General features: G+C 43.4%; 1 protein-coding gene across 2 annotated transcripts in view; it reads left to right on the top strand.

Annotated features, from left to right (window-relative positions):
• LOC137517677 (uncharacterized) overlaps positions 1-21,541 on the top strand; it is a 72,426-nt gene that overhangs the window by 43,263 nt on the left and 7,622 nt on the right. For both annotated transcript variants that reach the window (XM_068234669.1, XM_068234667.1), the window contains one exon: positions 16,771-16,910. In XM_068234669.1, coding sequence (XP_068090770.1) covers positions 16,771-16,910 — 140 coding nt within the window. The remainder of the gene's footprint in view (positions 1-16,770; positions 16,911-21,541) is intronic.

Below are 21,541 nucleotides of genomic sequence, written 5' to 3'. Positions count from 1 at the left end.
AGAAAACTCAGGAGAAAAAGAGAATTGCACATGGACCTCTCTCTCTCTCTCTCTCTCTCTCTCTCTCGTTCTCTCTCCATCTCCCTCTCCTTCTCTCTCTCTCTCTCTCTCTCCCTCTCCTTCTCTCTCTCTCTTTCCTTCTCTCTTTCCTTCTCTTTTCTCTTCTCTTCTCTTCTCTTTTCTCTTTTTTTCTCTTCTCTTTTCTCTTTCCTTCTTTTCTCTTTCCTTCTCTTTCCTTCCCCTCTCTACTCTTCTCTTCTCTACTCTTCTCTTTTCTCTTCTTTTCTCTTCTCTTCTCTTCTCTTCTCTACTCTTTCCTTCTCTTCTCTTTCCTTCTCTTTCCTACTCATCTCTTTCCTTCTCTCTCTCTCTCTCTCTCTCTCTCTCTCTCTCTCTCTCTCTCTCTCTCTCTCTCTCTCTCTCTCTCTCGGCCATATGCAAATCTCTTTTTCACCTGAGTTTTCTCCTAGGAGATCATTTTTCATCTTCAATTTTAAATAACTTTCCGGCACTTTTCAACTAAAAAAAAGTATCAAAAAGTAGGTGAGAAATTACTATCAAAATTGTTTTGAACATTTTCTTGCTTTCTGGTGGCTTAACCACTTGAGGACCGTGGGCTTTACCCCCCTTAACCATTTAGGGACAATGTAACGCATTAAAACGTCATGTTCGCTGCTATTAATGGCAACAGGACGTTTTAATAAGTTACATTGTAACTCTGCTGCTGTGTGCGAGCGGGCGCGCTCCCGCTGCGCGCGCACGTCGGGTCCCGCGGCTTGGTGATTGGACCAGGGAATCACATGGTCCCTGGGCCAATCAAGTGCCAGTAACAAGGCAGATCATTGTTACAAGCCAGTAACAATGATCTGTCCTGTAGTGTCTGTAAACAAAGTTGCTTTCTTCCTCCCAGCTCATCTGTCACCTCAGACTGCTGTCAATCAGCATTCAGAGGTGACAGGAGCTGTGAGGGAGAAAGACTGTGATTGTGGTAGGATTTTTATATTTTTAAATAAAATTTTATCCCCATACTTTTTTTTATTAACCCCTTATCCTCCCCCTCCTTTGCCATTTACTGATTTTCTGTTTTATTTTAGTACTTTTTAGTACTTCTTAGTACTTTTCTGTACTTCTTCACCCCTCTTTTACCCTTTCTCTGATATTTCTATCTATACTTTCTTTCTATCTATATCCTTTTTTTCATCTTCATAAAAAAAAATAAAAAAAAAATCTTTCTGTTATTGATCAATTGCTCGGTTGATCGATCGATCTGTCTGTCTGTCTATCCCATCCATCCATCCCATCCATCCATCCATCCATCCATCCCATCCATCCCTCCCTCCCTCCCTCCCATCCATCCATCCATCTATCTTTCTATCTATCTATCTATCTATCTATCTATCTATCTATCTATCTATCTATCTATCTATCTATCCCCTTTGCTTACTATGGCGAGGAGACTGTATTCTGTTGAGGAGGCAGCCGCCTTCCTCCAGCAGAGCAGCAGCAGTGGGGACGATTCAGGGAGCGAATGGCACCCAACGAGCAGCAGCTCTGAGTCAGATTCTGACAGTTCAGAGAGCGTTGGGCAGCCATCTCGCCGCTTCAGGAGGGATGATGAGTCCACTGGTGAGGGCCCTTCAGAATACACCGCAGGGGGCTCGGTGGGTAGCACAGCTGCAGCTAGCAGCACAGGCCAGAGGGGAACCACTGTCCAGGGCCCTTCAGATGCCACCGCAGGGGGCTCAGTGGGTAGCACTGCTGCAGCTAGCAGCAGAGGCCGAAGGGGAGCCAGGCAAAGGCAGGTACGCCCACCGGTACCTGAGGACATAATTCGGGGCACCTGGTCACCCGCTAACCTTGTAGCACCCAACATCCCGCCTTTTACAGGGGCAAGCGAAATATTAGTGCCCACTGACAACTTCGGGCCTGCTGACTTCTTCCAGCTCTTTGTGGGTGATGATTTGCTGCAGCACATTGTGGAGCAAACTAATTTGTTTGCGCAGCAGTATATTGCCCAGAAGCCCACCTGCTATTTGGCTGAGAAATGGGAGCCCACCACCATACCTGAGCTAAAGGTGTTTCTGGCCCTAACACTACACATGGGCATACTCCAACAGCCAGAAATAAGACTGTACTGGTCTAAGGACTTTATGCACGCAACACCCCTGTTTCCAGCTTCCATGAGCAGGCAGCGCTATGAGGCTCTTATGAAGTGCCTGCACTTTACCGACAATTCGGACAATGTCCCCAAAGGTGATCCTGGCCATGACAAGCTTTTTAAGCTGAGGCCCATCCTTACCCACCTCAGTACAAAATTTAGCGAGGTGTACACCCCAGAGAGAGAGGTTGCAGTGGATGAATCCCTCCTACCCTTCCATGGCAGATTAGGGATAAAACAATACATTCCAAGTAAGGCTGCCAAGTATGGGATAAAATTTTATAAACTATGTGAGAGCAGCACTGGCTACACCTATTCTTTTTTCCTGTATGAGGGCAAAGATAGCCATTTGCAACCAGCTGGGTGCCCACCATACATGCCAACCAGTGGGAAAATTGTGGTGGAACTAGCCAACCCACTCCTCCACCAAGGCTATCATTTGTACGTGGATAACTTCTACACCAGCATTCCCCTTTTCAAATTTTTATATTCTGCAGAGACTGGTGCCTGTGGGACAGTGAGGCCAAACCGCAAAGGCCTCCCACCACAGGTGGTTAATAAAAAATTATCGAAAGGGGAAACACACAGTCTCAGAAGTGGTGAGCTCCTGGCTATAAAATTCAGGGACAAGAGAGACGTCATGGTCCTGACTTCAATTCATAATGAAGAAGTGGTTCCTGTCACAACCTCCAGAGAGCGGATCGAGAAGCCAATGGCATTGGTCGACTACACAAAAAATATGGGTGCGGTGGATCTTGCGGACCAAATGCTCTCCTACTACTTTATAAAAAAAAAAAAGAGGGCCTGGTACAAAAAAGTTTTTTTTTACCTCCTGCAGATGGCCATGCACAACGCATTTGTGCTTTATAAAAAGAAATGCCACGGTGACAGCTACCTCCCGTTTATGCGACAAGCTTTGAGATCGCTGATCAATGAAAGCATCAACCTTATGGAGGAATTCAATCCAATGCAACTGGATGGCGCAGTTCGCCTAAGGGGAAAACATTTTCCTGCCCTGATCCCACCGAACCCAATTAAGGCGAAGCCACAGAAGCGATGCCGGGTGTGCACCAAGCACAAGAGGCGGAAAGACAGCAGATACCACTGCCCAAAGTGCCCCTCACAGCCGGGACTCTGCGTTGCCGACTGCTTTGAGGCATACCATACCCTCAGCAGCTATTAGACTTTTTTTTTTTTTTTTTTTCCTTCTTCATTACCCTAAATTTTCACTGGACTTTTTCCTCTCTACTTTTATTTGCCACTTACTGTCCCTCAAAGGAGCTCACAATTACCACTAGTTAACATTACCACCTTTTTGGGGGGTGTGGGAGGAAACCCAGAAGCTTAGAGGAAACCCAAGACTCCTACAACCTGCAAATAGTTTTTTCCCATTTGGACTTGCTGATGCAAGGCGAGAGTGTTCGCCACAAGACTTTACTCTGCAGACCACCCCCCATCTTCTGACCACTGGCTTGCCTTGGCGTATGACCTCTGGCCTTTCTCCATCCTGCTAGACCTGCAATGGTGAGTTCCAATGTATCTGTCATTCATGTTATGGATAGTGATTTAGGCCTCACTTAAATTATTCTATTTGCAACTGAGTAGGCCTGAGTCTCTAGTTTTCAGAATGGTAACATTTGTGTCTTTTATTGAATGGTCTTAGGGCCTGTACACACTGCTGCGCTTGCGTTGCGTTTTTAAAAACGCATGCGTTTTTAAAAACGCAAGGTCTTTTGAAAAAGAATGAAAATCGTGATGACTTGTACACACTGGTGCGATGCGTTTTTAAAAAAACGCAAACGCAGTGCCTGCTGCGCTTTTTTAAGCGCAGCGCATGAAAAACGCATTAAAAACGCATGCGCTTGCGTTTTTGCCTGCGTATTTCAGAAGTCAGTATCCCAGAAGACTCTGCAATCTCCTGATTCCTGTTGAAATGTAAACTAGAATAAAAACAAGGGATTCTTTAGCCAATCAGCAATTACAAGAAAAACGCAAACGCACAAAAAACGCAGGCAAAAGCGCATGCGTTTTTAAAACTACAGGCACTTTAAAAACGCATGCGCTTGCGTTTTTGCCTGCGTTTTTCAGTGTGTACAGGCCCTTACACTCCTGGGGCTTTGAGAAGAAAGAATTACATTGTTGCATTTGGTAAAAAAGGGCCTTAAAAAGTACATTGGCGCTGCTCATGATTAACAGTGTATTATGTGGCCAAAACACTATCTGATGATGTGTGTAGGGTATCATTTTAACCGTGACAAGCAAGAGAAGAGAATTTGGGGTGTTTGAGAGATTATGCATATGTCATTTGAATTGTTTTTTTGTGCCAAAGTAAAAAAAACTGTAAAAAAATTAAATTTTCTAAGTTACGGTGCAATTTCAGCAAAACCGCAAAAGTGCAAATGTTACAAAATATGTATATTTGAGTAGGTCTGGTTCTCTAGTTTTCAGAAGGGTATCATTTATGACCTATATCCAATGTTCTGAGACACCAGGGGTTTTGCTAGGAAAGAATGACTGTATTGTTTCTGGTGCAAAAAATGGCCTTGGAAAATACATTGGCGCTGCTTATGATTAACAGTGTATTATGTGGCCAAAACACTATCTGATGATGTGTATAAGGTATCATTTTAACCGTGACAAGCAAGAGAAGAGAATTTGGGGTGTTTGAGAGATTATGCATATGTCATTTGAATTGTTGTTGTGTGCCAAAGTAAAAAAAACTGTCAAAAAATACAATTTTCTAAGTTGCGGTGTAATTTCAGCAAAACCGTACAAGTGCAAATGTTACAAAATATGTATATTTGGGTAGGTCTGGTTCTCTAGTTTTCAGAATGGTATCATTTATGACCTATATCAAATGTTCTGAGACACCAGGGGTTTTTCTAGGAAAGTATGACTGTATTGTTTCTGGTGCAAAAAATGGCCTTGAAAAATACATTGGCGCTGCTCATGATTAACAGTGTATTATGTGGCCAAAACATTATCTGATGATGTGTATAGGGTATCATTTTAACCGTGACAAGCAAGAGAAGATAATTTGGGGTGTTTGAGAGATCATGCATATGTCATTTGAATTGTTTTTTCATGCCAAAGTAAAGAAAACTGTAAAAAAAAAACATTTTCAAAGTTACGGTGCAATTTCATCAAAACCGCAAAAGTGCAAATGTTACAAAATATGTATATTTGGGTAGGTCTGGTTCTCTAGTTTTCAGAATGGTATCATTTATGACCTATATCCAATGTTCTGAGACACCAGGGGTTTTGCTAGGAAAGTATGACTGTATTGTTTCTGGTGCAAAAAATGGCCTTGAAAAATACATTGGCGCTGCTCATGATTAACAGTGTATTATGTGGCCAAAACACTATCTGATGATGTGTATAGGGTATCATTTTAACCGTGACAAGCAAGAGAAGATAATTTGGGGTGTTTGAGAGATTATGCATATGTCATTTGATTTTTGTTTTTTGGCAAACTGAATGAGAAGCAATAAAACTGTTATTTCCATATACTCTGTACCAAAATAAAACACTTGTAAAAAAACACCAAAAGTGACAGAATTGAAAACCGAATGCATAAATAGTTACCTTAGGGACTCAGCTTTTAAAATATATATGCTATGAGGGTGAACTACTGTTATATTTGCAAATAAGGGCTTGAATTCATTGGTAGTATGCAATGAGAAAACAAAAAACACAACATAGGAAAAATACACCTTTATTTCCAAATAATATATTGTCACCATACTTTGTACTAGGGACATAATTTATATATTGTAAAAACCAGGACAAATAGGCAGATAAAATGTGTGTTTTATGCACATTAGCAGTGTTTATTTTAAAACTATAGGGGATGAAAATGGAGAAATCGTGTATTATTTCATTTTTTCCCTTGTTTTTCCCTTTAAAATGCATAAAAAGAAAAGGTATTACTGAAAATAAATATCGCCTCCAAAAAGCCTATTTAGCGGCAATAAAAACAAGGTATTGATCAATTTGCTGTGATACGTAGTGAAAAAGTTATTGGTGAATGAAAGGGAGGAGCGCTGAAAGGTGAAAATTGCTCTGGTCCGTTAGGGTAAAAACCCTTGGGGGTGAACTGGTTAAGGACCAGACCCTTTTTTTCCATTCAGACCACTGCAGCTTTCACGGTTTATTGCTCGCTCATACAACCTACCACCTAAATGAATTTTGGCTCCTTTTCTTGTCACTAATAAAGCTTTCTTTTGGTGCTATTTGATTGCTGCTGTGATTTTTACTTTTTATTATATTCATCAAAAAAGACATGAATTTTGTCAAAAAAATGATTTTTTTAACTTTCTGTGCTGACATTTTTCAAATAAAGTAAAATTTCTGTATACATGCAGCACGAAAAATGTGGACAAACATGTTTTTAATTAAAAAAAAAACCCATTCAGCCTATATTGATTGGTTTGGGTAAAAGTTATAGCGTTTACAAACTATGGTGCAAAAAGTGATTTTTCCCATTTTGAAGCATCTATGGCTTTTCTGACCACCTGTCATGTTTCATGAGGGGCTAGAATTCAGGGATAGTATAAATACCCCCCAAATTACTCCATTTTGGAAAGAAGACATCCCAAAGTATTTACTGAGAGGCATGGTGAGTTCATAGAAGATTTTATTTTTTGCCACAAGTTAGCGGAAAATGACACTTTGTGACAAAAAAGAAAACAAAATGTTTCCATTTCTGCTAACTTGCAACAAAAAAAATATGAAATCTGCCACGGACTCACTATGCTCCTCTCTGAATACCTTGAAGTGTCTACTTTCCAAAATGGGGTAATTTGTGGGGTGTGTTTACTGTCCTGGCATTTTGGGGGGTGCCTAATTGTAAGCACCCCTGTAAAGCCTAAAGGCTGCAAAAAAGTGCCACACATGTGGTATTGCTGTACTCAGGAGAAGTAGTATAATGTGTTTTGGGGTGTATTTTTACACATACCCATGCTGGGTGGGAGAAATATCTCTGTAAATGACAATTGTTTGATTTTTTTTTACACACAATTGTCCATTTACAGAGATATTTCTCCCACTCAGCATGGGTATGTGTAAAAATACACCCCAAAACACATTATACTACTTCTCCCGAGTACGGCGATACCACATGTGTGGCACTTTTTTGCACCCTAACTGCGCTAAGGGGCCCAAAGTGCAATGAGTACCTTTAGGATTTCACAAGTCATTTTTGTTTCAAGACTACTCCTCACGGTTTAGGGCCCCTAAAATGCCAGGGCAGTATAGGAACCCCACTAATGACCCCATTTTAGAAAGAAGACACCCCAAGGTATTCTGTTAGGAGTATGGTGAGTTCATAGAAGATTTTATTTTTTATCACAAGTTAGCGGAAATTGATTTTAATTGTTTTTTTTCACAAAGTGTCATTTTCCGCTAACTTGTGACAAAAAAAAAAAATCTTCTATGAACTCACCATACTCCTAACGGAATACCTTTGGGTGTCTTCTTTCTAGAATGGGGTCATTTGTGGGGTTCCTATACTGCCCTTCCATTTTAGGGGCCCTAAACCGTGAGGAGTAGTCTTGAAACCAAATGTCGCAAAATGACCTGTGAAATCCTAAAGGTACTCATTGGACTTTGGGCCCCTTAGTGCACTTAGGGTGTAAAAAAGTGCCACACATGTGGTACCGCCGTACTCAAGAGAAGTAGTATAATGTGTTTTGGGGTGTATTTTTACACATACCCATGCTGGGTGGGAGAAATATCTCTGTAAATGACAATTGTTTGATTTTTTTTTACACACAATTGTCCATTTACAGAGAGATTTCTCCCACTCAGCATGGGTATGTGTAAAAATACACCCCAAAACACATTATACTACTTCTCCTGAGTACAGCGGTACCACATGTGTGACACTTTTTTTTGCAGCCTAGGTGCGCTAAGGGGCCCAACGTCCTATTCACAGGTCATTTTGAGGCATTTGTTTTCTAGACTACTCCTCACGGTTTAGGGCCCCTAAAATGCCAGGGCAGTATAGGAACCCCACAAGTGACCCCATTTTAGAAAGAAGACACCCCAAGGTATTCCGTTAGGTGTATGGCGGGTTCATAGAAGATTTTATTTTTTGTCACAAGTTAGTGAAAAATGACACTTTGTGAAAAAAAAAACAATAAAAATCAATTTCCGCTAACTTTTGACAAAAAATAAAATCTTCTATGAACTCGTCATACACCTAACAGAATACCTTGGGGTGTCTTTTTTCTAAAATGGGGTCACTTGTGGGGTTCCTATACCGCCCTGGCATTTTACGGGCCCAAAACCGTGAGTAGTCTGAAAACCAAATGTCTCAAAATGACTGTTCAGGGGTATAAGCATCTGCAAATTTTGATGACAGGTGGTCAATGAGGGGGCGAATTTTGTGGAACCGGTCATAAGCAGGGTGGCCTTTTAGATGACAGGTTGTATTGGGCCTGATCTGATGGATAGGAGTGCTAGGGGGGGGGGGGGTGACAGGAGGTGATTGATGGGTGTCTCAGGGGGTGGTTAGAGGGGAAAATAGATGCAATCAATGCACTGGGGAGGTGATCGGAAGGGGATCTGAGGGTTTGGCCGAGTGATCAGGAGACCACATGGGGCAAATAAGGGCCTGATCTGATGGGTAGGTGTGCTAGGGGGTGACAGGAAGTGATTGATGGGTGTCTTAAGGTGTGATTAGAGGGGGGAATAGATGCAAGCAATGCACTGGCGAGGTGATCAGGGCTGGGGTCTGAGGGCGTTCTGAGGGTGTGGGCGGGTGATTGAGTGCCCTAGGGGCAGATAGGGGTCTAATCTGATAGGTAGCAGTGACAGGGGGGGATTGATGGGTAATTAGTGGGTGTTCAGGGTAAAGAACAGATATAAACAATGCACTTGGGAGGTGATCTGACGTCGGATCTGCGGGCGATCTATTGGTGTGGGTGGGTGATCAGATTGCCCGCAAGGGGCAGGTTAGGGGCTGATTGATGGGTGGCAGTGACAGGGGGTGATTGATGGGTGGCAGTGACAGGGGGTGATTGATGGGTGGCAGTGACAGGTGATTGACAGGTGATCAGTGGGTTATTACAGGGAAGAACAGATGTAAATATTGCACTGGCGAATTGATAAGGGGGGGGGGGGGGGTCTGAGGGCAATCTGAGCGTGTAGGCGGGTGATTGGGTGCCCGCAAGGGGCAGATTAGGGTCTGATTTGATGGGTAACAGTGACAGGTGGTGATAGGGGGTGATTGATGGGTAATTAGTGGGTGTTTAGGGTAGAGAACAGATGTAAACACTGCACTTGGGAGGTGATCTGACGTCGGATCTGCGGGCGATCTATTAGTGTGGGTGGGTGATCAGATTGCCCGCAAGGGGCAGGTTAGGGGCTGATTGATAGGTGGCAGTGACAGGGGGTGATTGATGGGTGATTGACAGGTGATTGACAGGTGATCAGAGGGATAGATGCATACAGTACACAGGGGGGGGCGGGGAGTCTGGGGAGAATCTGAGGGGTGGGGGGGTGATCAGGAGGGAGCAGGGGGCAGTTTAGGGCATAAAAAAAAATAGCGTTGACAGATAGTGACAGGGAGTGATTGATGGGTGATTGGGGGGGGGGTAATTGGGTGCAAACAGTGGTCTGGGGGTGGGCAGGGGGGGGGGGGTCTGATGGGTGCTGTGGACGATCAGGGGGAAGGGGGGGGGGAAATCAGTGTGCTTTGGTGCAGACTAGGGTGGCTGCAGCCTGTCCTGGTGGACACTGGGACCACCAGGGCAGGAGACAGCCTGTATAATACACTTTGTATACATTACAAAGTGTATTATACACTTTGTATGCGGCGATCCGGGTGCTAGTAACCCGCTGGCACTTCCGAACGGCCGGCGGGTTACAGCGCGAGGGGGGCGGAGCCAGTCCCCGGCGGAGGGTCGCGTCACGAATGACGCGATCACTCCGCCCATGCCCGTACGAATGACGCGATCACTCCGCCCATGCCCGTACAAGGCCCGCCGCCATTTGTACATGCGGCGGTCCTTGCGGAGTCCACTTCCCGCCGCCATTTGTACATGCGGCGGTCAGGAAGTGGTTAAAAGGCATTTTATTAACAAGGTTTAAAAATATCACCTAGCAGAAAACTCAGGAGAAAAAGAGAATTGCACATGGACCTCTCCCTCTCTCTCTCTCTCTCTCTCGTTCTCTCTCCATCTCCCTCTCCTCTCTCTCTCTCTCTCTCTCTCTCTCTCTCTCTCTCTCTCTCTCCCTCTCCTTCTCTCTCTCTCTTTCCTTCTCTCTTTTCTTCTCTTCTCTTCTCTTTTTTCTTCTTTTCTCTTTCTCTTCTCTTTTCTCTTTACTTCTCTTCTCTTTCCTTCTCTTCTCTACTCTTTTCTTTTCTCTTCTTTTCTCTTCTCTTTTCTTCTCTTTCCTACTCTTCTCTTCTCTACTCTTCTCTACTCTTTTCTCTTCTCTTCTCTTTTCTCTTCTCTTTTCTCTTCTCTTTCCTTCTCTCTTTTCTTCTCTTCTCTTTTCTTCTCTTCTCTTTCCTTCTCTTCTCTTCTATACTCTTCCCTTTTCTCTTCTCTTTTCTCTCTCCAGATTAGTGAATCATACTAAACTGGAGTTTCACTTTTTGAACTGAGAGGGATATTGGAGGCTGCCATATTTATTTATTTTTTAAACAATGCAGATTGCCTGGCTGTTAATCCGCTGCCTCTAATACTTTTAGTCATAGACCCTGAACAAGCATGCAGATCAGATCTTTGACTGAAGTGTGTCTGCATTTGCCGAAGGCTTGTTTTCAAGTGTGTAATTCAGACACTACTGATGCATGAAAGATCAGCAGGATGCCAGTCCTTCCTATCCCTCTCACTTCAGGTGTTCTTTAACCCCTCCTGTTACTGAGTATTCCTCTAAAACTGGGCAAAGCCAAAATGGGGAAAAAATCTTGCTAGTGTTATTGGTACTTGAAAAATACATGAAACAGAATTGTTCAATGTTAATTATAAAGCCCTGTTGAAAATGTGTCAACACAATACATGACCATATAATGATAATAAAATGTAGATTACATTTGATTAAAGGAATAAAAGAAGGCCCTACACTGACCTCTAGTGGCAATACATTTTGTAATTGCGTGCTTTGAAAACGTTTTGATTTCTCTCCTTAAAACGAAATGTCTTATCACAAACACAGTATTTTCCTGAGTCAGGAAAGGTTTGGACTTATGAAAAGTCGAATACAAATTGCAGATTTCCAAAATGGCATTTGCTGCACATCTAATGTATTTCAATGACATCAAAGTTTATTTGTGTTATGCGAATTTGCAACTTATCTACATTTAAAAATGGGATGGCAGATTTGCTTATTTTTTATGTATGATCTGCGAATGTTGTTTCAATACAAGCCAATAGTATTGCTGAAAATCTGCAAATAAAGATTGTTTTGCTAGAAAGTGAATTAGATGTCTTTTCATGTAAATTAGCTTCATTGGTATGGAACAAATTGTAATGCAGACTTTCACACACAAAAAACGATCACGAATGTTTGTACAAAAAAAGTAAAAAAAAAAAAATCGCAAACACACAAATCAACACAGGAGTGGTATTTTCTATTAGCATGTGCTGCTCTTCTCTCAGTTTTTAGGACAAAAACCTGAGCAACCATCCCTCCTACCTGAACCACTTCCGTGCCAAATACTTAGCTAGTTCCTGAGAGAGGAAAGATGAACCTATCTCTAAACCCGTGGGGCAGGGGGTCAGCAATTTGGCATAAAAGTGGCTCAGGGTCTCCTCCTTTGAGGCAGGCAATTCGGGCAGCCGCTGGGTAATTTGGGCACCGCCATAGACAGCAATGTTCATTGTGGCTATAGTAGTGCCCAGTGTATAATTTGGTAACCAGATAGAAGGTAATGCCCGGATGGGAAGGGTTAGTGTTATGAGTAGGTGGGGGGAGGAGGGTTAGTGTGAGGCTGCAGACGATTTGTTACTAGCGGCAGCACCCTAATTTCCCGGTGCCCTTTTTAAATGTATGCCCCTCCCCTACCTTCCACAAATGCAATACAAGACATAGTTATGGGTCCTGGGGCTTAAATGTGATACACTGGGGTGCATCTTCACAGTGTCGCTGAAGGTAACATGGAAGATTGAACATATACTGTGAAAATTTCCAGGGACCCCCCCAAGGCATCTTCAGAACTTCTAGATTGTCCTTCTCCCAGACTGAGAAATCACACTGAGCTAGCAGCAGTATGATGAGAAATACTACTAGATAGTTCCCCCCTTCAATGTGCATGCACCAGGAATCTGGGCAGCATTATTAGAGCTGGTCGAGGTATTAAAGAGAGAGACTAAGATCATCACAAGCAGATAGAAAATGCCCCTACTGTGCATGTCTCCAGAACTGTTGTAAATCAGCAGTTTTGGAGACCACAATGATTGCACTGTGCATGCACGTGATGACAAACAGGCCAAGCTGACAATGAGGCACAGATCGACACCACACCTGAAGTAAAGACTTAGCACATTATAAAACAAAAACAATGACAAAAATGAGACACTAAACCTTTGAGCAGCTGGAATGCTATTTTAGGCTAGTAGGAGATATCATCATACAGCAGAGTTCCCATTATCCGGAATTCAGGCCACCGGACGTCTGAACTAACCGGCATGCCTGCAGGATAACTGGGAATATAGTTTTGCGTTGTCTGGGGGAGGGGTGGAGGCATTTTAAAAACTTCCCGAGCCTCCAGCAGTGTCTGGCAGTCTCCCTGTACCTCCTTGCGGGCTCCTGGTAGCTTTCCAGCTCGGTGCACAGAAGCTGGCTTCTCACCTGACCTGTGGTGACTTGCCGATTTGCGTGCACGGAGGACGCCAGACAGCTGTTAGGAGCCTGCAAGGAGGTATGGAGAGACTGACAGACATCTCTGGTGGCTCGGAAGTATTTGCAGGGGGGGGGGGGGGTTGCGGGGGGTCTGTGTGCTCTTTAGTTCCCAAACATTTACAGTGTTTTTAAAAGGAGAAGTGATGCAACACCACGATGAACATGACCCTGTCTCATCTGTTTTGTAACGTTATTAAATTCACAGTTAGCATGCATTTTCAGAAAACAATGATATTTTTCAGTTGGGTTCAACATGTGTTGTAATGGCTTTATACTATTTTCAGTTAAATGTAGGGTTTACATCAATGTTCCCCAACCCTGTCCTCAAGGCCCACCAACAGTGCATGTTTTGTAGAAATCCACAGAGGTGGTTTATCTCTGCTGAGGCACTAATTACCCCACCTGTGAATATTTGCGGTTTTCTGCAAAACATGAACTGTTGGTGGGCCTTGAGGACAGGGTTGGGGAACTCTGGTTTACATGATTTTCAGATCATCACATTCTATTTTTATTTATAGTTTACACAGCATGCCAACTCTTTTGGAAATGGGGTTGTATTTTTGCATAGGTGCTGGAATGGTATTTGGTTTATAATATAAGAAAGTGTCTGATGAGAGAAAAAATTAGAGCAGGGGCAGGACTATAGGAGAAGCAGGGCTTGCACCCAGGGGAAGACCTGGAGATCTGGGATACTCCAGCTTATTATCTTCCCTTTTTTCAATACACTCCAGAGCAGGTATTGCCGTGGCCACACTTGTTGCAGGTCGGGGGTCATGGAGGCTGCAGTAATATGACAGATGTGCCTTCTGGCGAAGACGACGGTTTCAGGACACGACCCTCAGTGCCGAGCGGTGAGGTTTACTGGACCTTTACTTTCCTACACAGCCCCTCTCATTTATCAATAGATAAGGGAAAACCAGGTCACTTGATCCAGGAACTAACCTGGATCAAGCAAAAAATATGCAAAGTACATATATGTTATATGGTTATAATTTTCCTGAGGGCTCAACCTGACCTAAAGTCTACCTCCGACAGATATACAGCTTGGTCAGTTCCTCCTGCTCTTCCCCTTGACCCATTAGATTGTAAGCTCCCTTTGTCTTCCAGATTGTTACTTGTATCTGCTATATATTTGTTAGACAATTGTCTGTGTTAATTTTCTGTTGTAGTCCACCTACATTTTATGTGGCACTGTGGAAGATGGCACTACATAAACTAGTAATAATAATAATCTGAAAACACTAATTTTTTAACTCCTTAGGGAGGCGGTTTCTTTCTTGACCACCTCAACCGAGTTGAGTTTAATCTAGTGTGTATACGTAGCTTATAGAGAGTTTTTAAAAAAAGGATAAGAATTTTACACACAAAAAAAAATACTGAAAAAGTTATACTGTAAACCGGAATTATTGAGAAAGCATTTTGTTATGTACTGTATTTTACCTGCCCCAGTCCTAATTGCTCAGCTGACACCCTTGGGACAGCAGACAATGGATTACTGAGATATCTTTGAAAAAGAAACTGGGTATATTGAAACAGGGCTATGTTTTCATATGACCCAAGTGAAAGTTACATTTTTTTTTTATATTTAATAGCTGACATTTTTTTCTAATTTTTATTATGTTTTTGAAACTCCTCTCCAGGTTAGCTGGATCACTTATGATATCCCTGCTGCATGTAATGTTGAGGCCCGATGTGTTATCCTTTCATCTTTAACTGCCAAAGATAAGAATAGATACAATATCACAACTGATTCTGTTTTTGACAGACATTAACATTCACAACTTCATCATGGCAACCAAAGGCTTGAAATAGCACGAGATGCAACAAGCTTAGGGCCTGATGCACAAAAGGCTGGTGTTTTCATTATGTACAGGCAGCGCACAGCAATTTTATTGGTCCTAACACAAGGGAAGCCTGTTTCTGGGATAACGCGCATTATGGTAATGCACGGCATAACGTTACCATAGCAATGCGCTCATACCCCCCCCCCCCCCCCCCAATAACACACGTGGCGCTAACAGAGTAATTAGTGGTGCCCCTCTGGTGTTAGGACCGGTAAAAATTTCTACGCAAGACAAAATTATCGGCCTTTCGTGCATCAGACCCTTAATGTACATTGTTTAGGCATATGCACACTTATCAAATGTGTTAATTCCTTCCTACCTATTTGATTAAACGTATTCTTAATCTCCATACAGTTTGCATTAAATTTGCATGCAAGCCAGAATTCTTAGCATCTCAGCATACAGTATCATTCCAGCTCCTGTGGAGGGTGGTGGGTAATCCTGCAATACATGTGTGGAGCATGCTTGGGAACACCCCCAGCTCACTTCCTGGCCATAGTGGATTGACTTCATATGGGGCCATTATTATTTAAACGCTAGACCTAATTTAGTGTAGTCACCCACAGCTACTTGGACCTTCTAGTAGACCTGCATGCTGTTTCATTGCACCATAAGGACTTGTTATGTGCACAAGATTTTTGTTAAAGCACTTCACTATCATATGTATATGTATACTAGTGTATTTGTTATATAGCACTATGTTGCATTTTATTTATTTACTTCTATTCACTGGATACAAGCGCAGATTGTTTGAACCTAGGTTCGGCTCAAGGGTGGCTTCACCTGAACCACAATATGATTCCTGGGATATATAATACTAGCAAATATATGGCCGCTAGGATGGGTTGCAGTGGGGGAGTCGAGTATAAACATTAGTATGGGCAAGTTTGAGAATAGTAATGGTAGAATAGAGTATAGAAATAGTGTACAGAAGTAACACTATTTGGAAGGAGAGGTGGTGGTAATTACTAAATAAAGCATTAGTGATTCATCTTAAATGAAATGTTAACACTCGTGCATTTCTCTTGTCTCCCTGAAAGTGATAGGGAGCTGCAGTCACTGAAGGCACAGTCAGTAAGCCACCCTGAAGAATTAAAGGGAAAGAAAAAAGTTTCACTTACCCCGGGCTTCCCACCAGCCCCCTACAGACGTCCTGTGCCTGCGTTATCACTCACCGATCATCTGGTCCCCCGCCGTGGCTCAGTTTTGTTTTGGGCGACTGGCCAGTTGCCAAGCCAGTGCACCTGCGCGGTCCTGGGCATGCACGGTCTCGATAGTGCTCCCGTCCCTGTGGCTGTCCTGTGCATGCGCAGTACACGTACGTACGTGAACTGCGCATGCACAGGACAGCCACAGGGATGGGAGCTCAATCAAAGATGCGCTTGGTCAGGGTTGCACAGGTGCACTGGCTCGGCGACTGGCCAGTCGACCAAAACAAAACTGAGCCACGGCAGGGGACCGGATGATCGATGAGTGACTCAGTTAAAGTTCCCTTTAAAGAGTCTTTCCCAAAGACTACTTACTGAATAGCTACTGGTTTCATCCAGAATTTAAATCCTGGTTCTCTATATAATAAAGATGGTGTCTTCAACCAGTACACTATCCAGTAACTGGTCTTTGACAGCACAGGCAGAGGGTGGATGAACAGTGATGATGGTCTAACATTCTAGGGGCATGGACCAAGGGTTAGATGTGAGTGAGTGACATCATAAGAAGCATGGAAGGAGTTTTAATATATGACATATTCCATGGCAGAAGTCCTTGATATATATGTTTTAAATGGTTTGGAGTATTATTGATATACTGTATTTCTGGAATGTTGTGAACTGTTCTACTTCTCATTTTATAAATTGATTGGAAGCAGACCTTTCTGTAATGAATTTCTTTCTGACATACCCCTGTTGTGCTCCACAGGTTTTTGATGGAAACATTTGTTTTTGAAAAATACGTGCGTTACACATTTACTGTATATCCAGTAGCAGTCATTGCTTCAGTTGGAATGTTTGTTGGTATCAATGAGTCTCCGGGATTGTCAAAAAACGATTTGATTAATGGTAAGTTCCTAATGGAAAAATGATACTTACATCCTCGCTTTCTCATATTAGTTTCATGCATACAGTATAAAGTATGAATCATATCCTGGCATGAATCTATCTCCGTAGACAGGAACCATGATGACACTGCATTTAAAACAATTTAGTTGTATGTAAGACAAGGCTATATTGTGATGAAGCTAAGAAACTGTGCAGACTACTTTTGTAAGCAAACAAATATCCCTAATGGGTGACACTACCTCATCCATACATAAACAGATTAATGTATGAGAGCCAGGCCCGGATTTACCTCACAAGAGCCTATAGGCACAGATGTCAGGGCACCTTAGATATCGCCCTCCATCTCCAAATCCCCACCTAACCGCACCACAAGTGCGCTGGCTGTCCCAGCTGACACTTCTCCCTTACTTCCCTTGCCCTTCATTTATTTATTTATTTGTATTTATAAAGTGCCAACATATTACGCAGCGCTGTACATTGATTTAGGTTACAGGCAATATTTAGGGGTGACATACAGCAATACAATACATGAATACATGCAAACCAGATCACGCAACACAGTATGAGTACAAGGTAATGCTTAGTCAGTCACTGGATGGGAGGGAGCATGGAAATTAGGCAAGTCGAGTTCACTCAGGTCTATCGGATGGGTGTACCGTAATGGAGCTGCGTGATCAGGTAGGAGACATAAGGAGGAGGTTCCTGCCCGAAGGCTTACCATCTAAAGGGAGAGGGGGGGGGGGGGGGGACACAGAAGGTCATAGGTAGTTACAGGTGCCCCTTAGTATTAGGCAGATAGAATATTAACCTCTTAAGGAACATGGGTTTATACCCCCCTAGTGACCAGGCCATTTTTTACAATTCAGCACTCTGAAACTTTAACAGCTTATTGCTCGGGCTTACAACTTAGCACCCAAATGAATCTTACCTCCTTTTCTTCCCACCAACATAGCTTTCTGTTGGTGGGATCTGATTGCTGCTGCTGTGTTTTTTTTTATCAATTTTACTGTTATTTTTTTTTATTAAAAAAAGCAATTTTTTTTTTATTTTCTACCTCCCCCTTTCCTCCCTCCCCCCTAAGATCCCACTACTTCAATCACCTCTCATAAGCATCAGCCTATGAGAGGGGTTGGATTGCGAGCCACTCCTGGGGTCAGCTGATTGAGAGGTGAGTACCCTGTACAACGCTGCGTTAGATCACAGTGCTGTACAGTACAACTGTAATCAAGCTTTTTTTTTTTTTTTTTTTACAGCTTGCCAGCTCCAATCGCGGCTGGCAGGCTGAGGACGGATCTTCGCTGTGCGTCTCTGCAGGGAGCTCCCGTGCATGTGTGCACGCATTCCCTGCTAATCCCCGCCTTCAAGACTTGATGGCAAACGGCGTTAGGCGATCCTGGCAGAGCCACCCTCTCAACACCGATCGGCATGAAGCGGTCAAGAGCAAGTTAAGTAGCTAGAGGTGCCCCTGACTGAAAGGAGATCTCGTCAGTGGAATGCCATGAGCAGCGTGCGTAACCTCTCATTTATATTTTCATCAGGACTCTGCATAGGGAAGGAAGGAGGGAGGTGCTCAGGGAGGGGAGTGAGCCGCCTTTCCATCATCAGGCACCTGTAGGAATGTGCCTACAATGCCTTATGGTAAATCTGGCCCTGATGAGAGCATAGAATGTTGAACACACATGTGCAAATACCAGATAAATACAAACGTCAATATCAGTGTGCCCACGTGTCCATGAAGTAATGTGTAGAAACAACAAAATGGACTATTGGGTTTACACTTATAATGTCAAAAATGATCAGAACATAAATGTAAGGCTTTGTTCACATTACCAAACGCGGATGGCCATGCGTTCGGAACGCAACGCGTACAAACGCATGCCATCCGCGTTTGTATGCGTTGCGTGGCTGGGAAAAAATGCGTGCAGCATGTGTTCCCGGACCGCACAGGTCTGGAACGCATGCAGTGTGAACATCAGACAGTGCACTCTATGCACTGTCTGATGACGTGCGTGTCAGCCTCCTGCACGCGTTTCCGGAACGCGGGAGGAAACGCGTGCTGTGTGAACGGGGCCTAAAGATAAAAAAGTAATCTTATTTATTAAATAACTTCATTAAAAATACAGACACCATACAAAAAAATACACACACACACACACACACATCTGCTAGCTACCGCCACCACAAAAATTATGTGTCATGACTCAGTCATTGAGTATAAAATAAATACTATATTGAAGTGTTCCTGAAGTGGCCTAAAATGTACTACACTGAAAAATCCTCATGTCTTGGGTGCCAATACTTACAATCAGCAATACACTGTGAATATCTGGTTGGTTGGTCAGTGGGGAGACCGAAGTTGTGGATGGAAAGTAGAAAAGGCTGGCATTGCTTTCATGTTGAGTTGCGCTGACTACTGTGACAGGTTTTTCAGACAGATTTTAAGTGGACAAGACAAGACATAGAACATTTATAATCATGCTTTTCTCCTGGTAGGCTCAAAGCTCCAGAGCTGCAGCCACGTAAGGTGCGCTGAACGGGCGACCCAGATTATTAGGGAGCCTTGCCCAAAGACTCTTTACTGGTTTACAGGCTTAAGCCAGGATTCAAAGTCTTGTCAAAGGGCTCAAATCCCACATCAAAGGCAACAGCCTTACCAGTATGCTATCCATTATACATGGGGATATTTTCAATGTATTACAGTACTTGTAGGTCCCTTCAGATACACGTAAAGGTTGAATCACCATTCTTACAGATGGGACATTAATATTTTTTTAGATGATCAAGATGGCAATCTCCTTAGCATCCTAATAATAGATGTTACTTGTAATTTGTTGTTCATATTTACCAGTTAGGGCAGTTCACACGTCCTGTACTGCATTTTTAACATATAATTACTAAATGACAACACTGCCAATTATTTTTTTAACCATTTACATTATGCACATTACAGCATGCAGCATCATCACTGCTGTGCAGTCTTGCAAGTACATCCTGTCAAGTCATTCACATGTATTGCTTACTCTTAATGTTTTTCCAGAGAGGCGTTTGTAAACTCCATGGCGTTTAACCTCTGCACCACGCCTGGATGGTGCAGATAATAAATGTATTCACTGCTTTTTTTACACAGCAAATTGCAATTCCAGTTTCCGATATCCATTTTTCACTGGATGCTAGCAACGCAAGAAGAAAAAGGCAGAACAAACGTATAAAACAGAACTTTTTTTAAATCGCATCAAAAATCAGAATCGCATGTAAAATCGCATCAAAATTGGAAATTGGAATCAAATGTAGTGTAAAAGAGCCCTCAGTGTTGTAAAATGAATCTATATACTAGGCTTGTTGTCCTTAAAGCTGAATTGCAGATGTTGTAAAATTTCAGAAATAAAAACCGCATCTTTTCCCTAAATAGAATTAAAAAGTACATGGTAACATGCCCAGTGTTCCAGTATGTGAAACCATAGCTTCAATTGGGTGTTTAAAGGGAGTCTGAAGCATAATTTGAAAAAAAACAAAGAGATACTTACCTAAGGAGAGGGAAGGCTCTGGGTCCGCTTCTGGTGGGCTTTACGAGTCTTCAGAAGCACTCGGGCTTGTAAAGACGGTCCACTCCGTACTGCACACGCATGAGCACCCTCTCTCGCACACTTGTGTGTGTGCAGTACAAAGCCACCCATATTCTGAAGCCAGAGTGCTTCCAAAGACTACCGAAGTTTTCCGCAGAGGGAGATTTAAAGAGACACTGAAGCGAGAATAAATCTCGCTTCAGAGCTCATAGATAGCAGGGGCATGTGTGCCCCTGCTAAAACGCAGCTATCCCGCGGCTAAACGGGGATCCCTTACCCCCCAAATCCCCCCCTGCAAAATCTACGACCAACTTGGTCGTAGATTTTTCTGCTGTTGAGGCAGGGCTAATGGCTGCAGCCCTGCCTCTCAGCGCCGTCTATCAGCGGCGCATCGCCGCCTCTCCCCCGCCCCTCTCAGTCTTCCTTCGCTGAGAGGGGCGGGGGAGAGGCGGCGATGCGAGTGAGAGGCAGAGATACGCGCTGACAGACGCGCGTGAGGCAGGGCTGCGGCAGTTAGCCCTGCCTCTATGCGGAAGAGATCCTCGGCGAGGACGGAGGGGATTTGGGGGGTAAGGGACCCCCGTTGTGCGGCGCGATAGCGGCGTTTTAGCAGGGGCACACATGCCCCTGCTGAATATGAGCTCTGAAGCGAGATTTATTCTCGCTTCAGACTCTCTTTAAGCCGAGAAGCCTGTGGGGGAACGAGGACACCGTGAGAGGAATGGGAAGGCTCTATAGGACCCAGAGCCTTCCCCTCCTGAGGTGAGTATCTGTTTTTGTTTTAATTTTTACTTTAGATTCTCTTTAAAGCCCAAGGCACAGCACATACAAATATATATGCATATACATATATTAGGACATTGTTTTGTCCTTTTCCAATCTCTGTCAGACTGTCTATCATTTGTGTTTTCCAGTTCAGCACCAATGTTGGACATAGCGTGACACAGAAAAACATGGCTGCCGCTGGGGGCCGGCGTTGCTAGATCTAGTCCAGCATGGCTGCTGGCCCCATGATCTGCCGCTGCACTGGGTAATATTAATATTATGTGGGCACATTTGGGCTCTCTC

The sequence above is a fragment of the Hyperolius riggenbachi genome, chromosome 5, assembly GCF_040937935.1.
Source record: "Hyperolius riggenbachi isolate aHypRig1 chromosome 5, aHypRig1.pri, whole genome shotgun sequence".
Classification (NCBI taxonomy): domain Eukaryota; kingdom Metazoa; phylum Chordata; class Amphibia; order Anura; family Hyperoliidae; genus Hyperolius; species Hyperolius riggenbachi.
Note: the sequence above shows the minus strand (reverse complement) of the source record. Positions and strands in the feature narration are given on the sequence as shown.